The sequence below is a fragment of the Myotis davidii genome, unplaced genomic scaffold (assembly GCF_000327345.1).
Source record: "Myotis davidii unplaced genomic scaffold, ASM32734v1 scaffold18, whole genome shotgun sequence".
Taxonomy (NCBI): domain Eukaryota; kingdom Metazoa; phylum Chordata; class Mammalia; order Chiroptera; family Vespertilionidae; genus Myotis; species Myotis davidii.
The window spans coordinates 10,589,967-10,598,544 of NW_006292696.1; the positions used below are offsets into that span (position 1 = coordinate 10,589,967).

The window sequence follows — 8,578 nt, forward strand, 5'->3', positions numbered from 1 at the left end:
AGGCACTCGAAGCACTTTAATAGAAAAATAACAGCTAACATGTCCTGTGTGCTTATTACATAGCAGGCACTCCTCCCAGCTCTTCATGCACATGGATGCCATGTTATGCTCAAAACAGTCCTATAAAAATGGTACTATCATTACTGCCCTTTATGAATGAAGTTAGAGACACTGAAAAATCTCTTGCCCAAGGATTCAAAACTAGAAAAATGGCAGAACCAGGTATCCCGTCAAACAGTCTTCACCGCTGCCGTCAAACATCTGGAGCAGCTAATCTGAGAAAGGAATCTAGCTTGGATTTAATTGATTTTAACTATAAATGCTACTAATAATGCTACTTTTAGTATGCTTCCCTACTTGCCATAAGCAGTGCCGTTATCTGACTCATTCAACGCTGTCATCCCGGCACGCAGGGCGGCGCCTGGAAGCGTGTGTATGGAAAATAAATATTTATTTCTTTGACGATCTAGTTAAGGTACTTCGGCTGAAGACCCGCAGAGTCACAACAGGGGCAATTTCATTCGATTTAGAAATAAAGCCAGAAAAATAGGCTCCTCCAATTTCCGCGTCAACTCAGGACTGGTCCTGGAGGTGGGGGGCTCCGACCAGACCACAATCAGAAAAGCCCAAGGGCCTCGCCACAGTCTTCCTACGGAAATGGGGCGCCCTAGGGCTCGGGGGTTTGGGGAGGCCGCGAGGAATCTGGGCACCAGCCCGACCGGCCGCTACCTTGAGGATCTCGCGGCCACCCACCGCCAGCGCCACGTGCCGGCTCTGCAGGTCGCACCGGACATCTTGGGCGCGAGTGCCTGGCGGCACCTGCACTTCAATGAACACCTCCTCCAAGGTCTGATACCACTGGCCCCAAGGCGTCCCGCACGGAACCACCCCACTGCGCTCCTCGAAAGGGGCCGACATACTCCAGGTGCCTCCCGGCGGCGGCGGCGGCGGCGGCGGCACAGAGCGAGCGGAGCGCATGCGCCGAATCCCCACGCTCGGGCCACGCCCCGGCCTCCCGGCTCCGGTTTGCGCTCGGGTCACGGCTCATGCGCACGAATGTAAGCTGACATCTCAGCGCATATTTCCCTTTTCATTGGCTACTTAGGACGCTGGCAGGGCCAAATTTGAAACAAGTGAAATCCGGAAAAGTTTACATTTCCAGAAGCGATAGGAGACGGTTGGAACCAGGGAGACGGGAACTCACCGCCACTTTTGTGACGCCACTGGTCGTCTTTCAAAGTTCTCCGATTTGAAGTGCGCTTGCGCGAATGCTGCTAGTGTGTAGGTTACAATTGAGTAACGCCAGCCGTGATTGGGCAGGGAGGGGGCGGGGCGAGAAGACAGTCATGCTCTCCTATAGGCTGGTAGCCTAGACTCACAAGCTACCTCATTGGATGCGCCGAGAGCTGAGTACGCATGCTCTTCCTGTTCCTTTCCTGGATTGGTGTGCCGAGGGCTTTGGTTTTCCAATTGGCTAACGTCGGGATGGGCGGGTAACGAGCCGGGAGATTTGAATTTGAAAGCCAGTAATGCCAGGATCAGCACCCGGAAGTTGTGGAGGAACGCTAGTTCCCTGCGGCTTGTGGAGCTAGCTGGTGATCATCATGTCCTTTCCTAAGGCGCCCCTGAAGCGATTCAATGACCCTTAAGGTGCGTACGGGGGAAGGGACTGGGGGACCGGAGTTGCTCTCACGCCCCTTGCCCCCTGCGGTTCCCCCTGTCAGAGGGCAATTGGAGGCGATTTGGGAGCTGGCATGGGGATCATTCAATTGATTAATTGTTTTCTTCTTAAATACATATTATGCATTTACTACATGCCAAGCATAACTTAGGATAATAAGAATACAGCCTATAACGGTGCTGTGTAGACACTGAAGCAGAGAGAAGGAATAGGTGTGACAAAACGTTGGTAGCTATTGGATGGTCCAGTGCGGAAGGCCTTGCGGTTAAAAGAAAAGAAACACCTGACCATGCTTTTTGTCTGTACGTGTGGATTTCTTTTTGGATATTCCATTCAGGCATAAAGGAAAGAAGGTTGGTAAAGGCAGTTTGTGGTGGTATCGGAAACACTATAAATGAAGTGATGGCAGTTAATAGGGACGATCTTTACATAGACGATTAGTTCTGTTTTAATGCCCCAGCATCCTGGAGAGGTGATCCTATTCGTTATTTTACTAATAAAATGACCAAGACTTAGATTTCCTGTGTTACGCAACCGAACTGCGCCTTCTCGAAATCCATCCGGTGCTCTTAACCACTGCAGGTGCATACGTGCAACAACCAGGAAACCTTGGATGTGGTTGGTAAGACCATCATTTATTACAGGCTGACTTTTTCTGCAGGGACTGTGCTAAGATTTTTCCTCCTAGGTCTGGTTTATTTTTTCCAACAGCCAAATGAGGAAGGTGCTGGTACTGTCCTTATTTTACAGATGAGGGAACTGAGGGGTTTTGTAACTGTACTACTGAGCAGCCTGTAAGTGGTAGAGCTGACCATGATTTATCCATTATAACATACACTTAGTGGCCACTGTCTTTAATCTCTGTCAGACAATATGGAAATGGGAATGTTCTTATTCACCATCTTCTCCCAATGACTACACTGTATCTGGTACATAGTAATGCCTGTCGATTGGCAGACAAAGCTGGATTTGAATCCTAATCTGCCTGATTACAAAATCCTATTCCATCTGCCACATCCCTAGTGACTTTCTGTGTTTTCACCACACTGCTCACCTCAGCCCTGAGCTAAATACTGGGTATACAGTCATGATTAAGACAGTCTCTACCTCCAAGCAGTTTGCCTAATGTGGGAGATGGATAAGTACATTGTCTACTGTGGGGAAGTGGAGAAGTACACTGTATAAGTACATACACCGTTGCAAACCTGGGAAGTTCTATGAGAGGAATGATTTGCACAGGCTGCTGTGTGGTGGTTATAACCTGATTGGAGGATGCAGAGAAAACTGGAAGAGATGACATCAGGCTGAGATCTGCAGGATAAGTGAGAGTTAGCCAGACAAAATGGCAGGTGAACTAGCCATTCGAGGTGGAAGGAAAAGAAACTAAAAAGTTCTGGAAGTTTGAAGCATTTATTTAATGCAATGCATAGAATGTTTATGTGCAGACAAAAGTATCGCCGGACTGCCTGTGTTAGCTTCTGATTATTGTTTTTTTTAAATATATTTTTATTGATTTCAGAGAAAAATTTGCTATGTGTGAGTACACGGATATTTTCTGTTGTTTCACTGTTTTAAAAAAATGCTAGTGAGGATGTACCAATGAGCTTTTATCATCCCATTTGAAAAACACTTTGGAGGTAGTAGGAGTTGCTTTGGGATTGCCAAATCCTTGCTGTTCCTATTTATTTGCATGGAGCTCTGAAGTAAATAGCTTTTCAGAGAATAGTATAACTCTATTGACTTCCAATCAAATAAAGCTTTATGCTAATGACATTTTTGTTATTTTGAGTCCTGAAAGCCAGATCTTACATTGGCTACGCATAAGCACTCTGAAAATGCCTTTAATTTGGGGCTCCAGTTACTTACATGAGGTTATAAAATACAAATTTCTGAGACATACAAATATAGTCTATGGCGTTATAAATTTTTTGATATATTGATATTAGGCAGAGATGGGTTATCACTATACATTTTTTTCCAGCCTAAATCGTGAGGGCTAGACAGTTTTATTTGCTTCATTTCTAGAATCTGGTGATAGTTAACCTCAGTGACTCTGAGTAGCGTTGATTCCAATTATATAATTTCTTATAGTCAATCCTTAAAAAGAAAACCATGTTGCTTGTTCTTTCATAATGTTCATCCCAAGACTGTCTTTGCTGTTTTGCTCAGTTGCCTGTATTCCTTTGACCCAATTGAAATAAAGGGCATGTGGGAAGATGATATTGTTCCTCATATCAAATGGGTGCTGTTTTTACATTTGAAAGAACAAAGTGTCTATTTATAGCATTTTTACATTTATATCACTCACTTTGCTTTGCATGTTTTCACTTAGGATTCTAAGTGACATTAGAAGAAACATTAATGTTTTCTGTTTCTCTAGGTTGTGCACCATCTCCAGGTGCTTATGATGTGAAAACTTCAGAAGTATTGAAAGGACCAGTATCCTTTCAGAAATCACAAAGATTTAAAAAACAAAAAGGTACTGGATCCCAAAATAAAATAATGGTTATATGACCTCGTAAGTTTTAAAGTTATGAATAATAGTATATACATTTAAAGCTGTTATGGTATTTCTAAAAATGTGAAACTATAGGTATAGTTAAATTTTTGTATTTGAAAAATAAGTTTTGTATTTGATGGATTTATAAGAGAATAATGCTACAGAATAATGCTTTTGTCATTACACTCTTGTATAATCAGGAAAATTATACAAAACACATAGATATGTTGTTTTCCTTTATATATATAGTATTGATTTCAGAGAGGAAGGCAGAGGGAGAGAGAGATAGTAACATCAATGATCAGAGAGAATTATTGATTGGCTGCCTCCTGCACGCCCCCTACTGGTGATCAAGCCCGCAACCCAGGCATGTGCCCTTGACCGGAATCGAACCTGGTACCCTTCAGTCCACAGGCTGATGCTCTATCCACTGAGCCAAACCAACTAGGGCTCATTTCCCTTTTGCTAATTACCTTAGCCTTCTGTCAGGGAACATTAGGAAAATCAGAAAAAATGTTAGATGTGTAAAATATATTGTACAACTAATTATTTAGAAATGTACAGCCAAGAAAAGAATAACATATTGCTTCACTAATAGTTGCAATAAGAAATTTTGAAATTGTGTTTTGTCTGTGGTACAATTTATTGCAGAATCTCAACAAAATCTTACTGTTGACAAAGATACCACCTTGCCTGCTTCAGCAAGAAAAGTTAAGACTTTGGGATTAAAGGTGAGGTGATCTTACGTTCTACCTGTTTTATGAACTGTACCATTTCAGTTTGTCTTTATTTCTTTGCATTTTCCCCCTTCTTTTGGGCCTGTAAGTTTAAGTTGATTTCTCTTTGTAAGATTCTTTTCTTTATGAGATAGCATAATTAAAAATTAAAAATGTATTGCTGTTTAACATTAGAAAGAAGCAGTCAGTAGCTTTCTTCATAAAGCTCCTCCTCTGTTCTCGGACTTTTTAAGAAAAAAACCCCACAAATCTAATTTTATTGAGATAAAAACTTTTAAGCCTGAAATATTTTAAGAGTTAAAGAACCTTTTTCCTCATTTACTAAATCACCTACAAAGTATGTAATAGACTCGGGGAAATTTTTAAAATAGAAATTAACTGTTTGGAATCCTTAATCTTTTCTGATAACTAAAAATAAAATTCAGCTATGATGTTTGTGGCACTAAAATTTGATCATCACTATTCTTTGACTTTTTAATAGAAGGAATCTCAAAAGAATGATAAAGACTTGAAGATGTTGGAAAAAGAGGTAAGCAATGCTTCCAACTTATTGAAAAACAAATGTGCTGTGTATAATGGAAAGAGTTACATAGAATTAAGAGACAGGGATTCTGTTGCAGTTTGAGGAGTCACACTGGATGGCAAATATACCATTTAGACCAGTGCCTACAGGGTAATCATCCCTTGGCTTGGACACCCTATATCAGAGCCTTGGGTGTCTGTGTGGCCTGCTGACAAAGTCAAGTTGTTAGCCTACTAAGGGACAGGTTCAAGGTAACCCATTTAATGAAAAAATGATAATGAAAAATCAATATGTTGGTTTACTACAATTATATGTAGATCCAGTATTTACATTTACTTTTCCTGTATGCTACTCTGCATGTTAAGACAATGACTAACTGGGGAATTTCTTAGTGAGCATAAAATCCTAGCAGGTTAGTTAAATGGAGTTCTAATCTGATGCATTTGTCTGCACCAGTGGCATAAACCTCCCTCAAGGATAAAATGATATAGGGCTGCCCTGTTACATGGTACTTACTTACCACATGTGACTATTTAAAGGAAATTAAATTAAGAACTCAGTTCTTCAGTTGCACTAGTCACAGTTCAAGTGTTCAATAGCCCCATGTGAGGGGAGGCAACCATACTGGACAGTGCATCTCCACCATGGCAGAAATTCCTATTGAGCTGAGCTGACCTAAAGAACCACTTACTTCCCTAAGCAGGGCTAAGCTGGTCACTGCCAGCTTTGCTTTTCCGGCAGTAATTTCTCCATGTTTCCATTACTGACTCTTTCTGGTGGACATATTCTTTTGATTTATTAAAACTTTTCATTGATTACAGTAAAATATTGGCTTAGGACCAAGAATATGTCCAGGTAACTTTGCAAATCTCTGCCCTGGTTGATCTGATCCTTTTGTATTTATTTTTAATAATATTGGTTATGATTTTATTTATTTTTGTTATTTTATTTTTTAAGTTTATTTCAGACAGGAAGGGAGAGGGAGAGAGAAATAGAAACATCAATGGTCAGAGAGAATCATTGATTGGCTGCCTCCCGCAGGCCCCCTACTGGGGATCAGTTCTGCAACCAGGGCATATGCCCTGACCTGGAATAGAACTGTGACCTCCAGGCTCATAGGTCGATGCTCAACCACTGAGCCATGCTGGCCAGGCTATCATTTTATTGAGGATACATGAAAGGGATGAATGGAGGGCGGGGGGGGCAGTAATCAGTGAATCTCAGTTAGATAGCAGGTAAGTGGCAGTGCCAGGATTAGAACTGGTCACTTGGGGCTGCCCTGTTACATGGTAGTTAATCTTTTAGAATGGAGATTTTTAGCAAATAAAGCTCTATTTTATTTAAGCCCCAAAATATTTGCTGTTGTTTTTTTAACTTGAATTGGTTGTTAGTATTCAAATGGAAAGTTTCATGGAAAACAAATTCAAATTTCTGCCTTCTGTTGCAAAATCAGATCTGAAAACACTGTTTCCACTTTCCCCTCCTGGCCTGTGCAGGGCTGCCTCTTTAGATCCCCACATTTGCTCTTTGGCCCTCACCTGGCTCTCTTCACTTGTTTATGTTTTCTGCTTAGCCATGTAGGTATTTGAGTTTACAAACCTTTTTTTTTTTTTTAACTTAAGCTTCTTTTCTTGCCTCCCCTTCCCCAATACGGGGTGGGGCCAGCTGGCCAACCTCCTGCAGTCCCTCCACCCGGCTGGCCCCATCCCTGATTGTCCCCACCACCCTGTTCACGGGCAGGGCCGGCCAGCCAACTGCCTGCGGCCCCTCCCCCCAGCCAGCTCTGCCCCCAATCGGTCCCCCCACCTCAATCAGGGGCAGGGCTGGCGGCCAAACACCCATGGTCCCTCCCTCAGGTTGCTGGCCCCCTATCGGACCCCCACACACCAATCGGGGTTGGGGCTGACCAGCCAACCTCCCACGGCCCCTCCCCTGGCCCCATTTGGGGGCAGGGCCAGCAGGCCCACCACTCTAACTTAAGCTTCTTTAGTTGCAAAAAGTATGATGTAGATTATCTCAGTGTTTATTTTTCCACTGTATCATACTATGCTAAAAACACCATTGATAAAGCAATAATGTAAGCATAGCGAGTCTTATGGTAGGGACTCTTAAAGCCCAGTCAGTCCCTAGCCTCTAGTTCACAAAAGTGGTGCTTAATACATTTTTAGTTAAGCAATGTTAGCTTAAAATACTGAGATTAGTATGAATACAAAGCCAGTAAGAATGCAAAATACTTTCCATGCGACTTACTACAGCTATGCTTTCTTGATACTTTTATACCCAGCAAATAGTCTAGTTTGGTAGATGTTTTCTGTGCACTAGAAAAAAATATGTATGCACTTGTTAGGTATAGTGGTCCGTATATGTCAGTTCAAGGTGGTTAATAGTTCTGTTCAAATATTTATACTGATATTATTCTATTAGTTACTAAGAGGTACTTTTAAAATTTTAGTTCTGTGAATTCATCTATTTCCCTTTTAAGTCTGTCAGTTTTTGCTGTTTATATTTTAAAGTTATATAAGTGCACAACAAATTGAAGCCTGTGTCTTCCTCCTGAAATGATCTTTTTCTTAAAACAAACAATATTTTTAATGATTTTATACAAAGAGAGGAAGGGAGAGAGAGAGAAACATCTATGGGCGGCCTCTTGCATGGAACTGGGAATCCAACCGGTGACCTCTTGATTCATGGTTTGACATTCAACCACTGAGCCACAGTGGCTGGGAATGCTTACAGATTTTTAAGATGTGTCATAAATTAAATATGATTGTTCACGCAGAGCATCATGTCACAGTAAGAGATTTTCCTAGAACTTTAATGTTTTAATTACCAGTAGCAGCTAGTTACGCTGGCGTTGTGTTTGTGAATCGTTCACTCCTCACCTGTTTCCACCCAGATTCGTGTCCTCCTGCAGGAGCGTGGTACTCAGGACAAGCGTCTCCAGGACCTGGAAGCTGAGCTGGAGAAGATGGAAGCAAAGCTTAGTGCTGCAGTCAGGGAGAAAACGTCTCTCTCTGCAAGCAACACTACGCTGGAAAAGCAGCTTACTGAATTAACCAGGACTAACGAGCTACTCAAATCCAAGGTATTTGGGCCACATGATAATACTGACAATTGAATAAGTAAGAAACATGTTT

The 8,578-nt window shown here is 42.1% G+C and overlaps 2 protein-coding genes across 3 annotated transcripts in view; one reads left to right on the forward strand and one right to left on the reverse strand.

Annotated features, from left to right (window-relative positions):
* The window catches only part of NUDCD2 (NudC domain containing 2), a 7,327-nt gene extending 6,262 nt beyond the window's left edge, over positions 1–1,065 (reverse strand). Inside the window, exon 1 of one of the 2 annotated variants that reach the window (XM_006766330.2) lies at positions 730–1,065. In XM_006766330.2, the coding sequence (XP_006766393.2) occupies positions 730–978 (249 nt within the window). In that variant the 5' untranslated portion in view covers positions 979–1,065. The remainder of the gene's footprint in view (positions 1–729) is intronic. The other variant, XM_006766328.2, reaches the window with a different exon arrangement.
* A 520-nt stretch (positions 1,066–1,585) lies between these two features.
* The window catches only part of HMMR (hyaluronan mediated motility receptor), a 21,440-nt gene continuing 14,447 nt past the window's right edge, over positions 1,586–8,578 (forward strand). The window contains 5 exon segments of the mRNA XM_015565670.1: positions 1,586–1,650; positions 4,062–4,160; positions 4,833–4,912; positions 5,400–5,447; positions 8,338–8,526. Of these exon segments, the coding sequence (XP_015421156.1) occupies positions 1,605–1,650; positions 4,062–4,160; positions 4,833–4,912; positions 5,400–5,447; positions 8,338–8,526 (462 nt within the window). The 5' untranslated portion in view covers positions 1,586–1,604.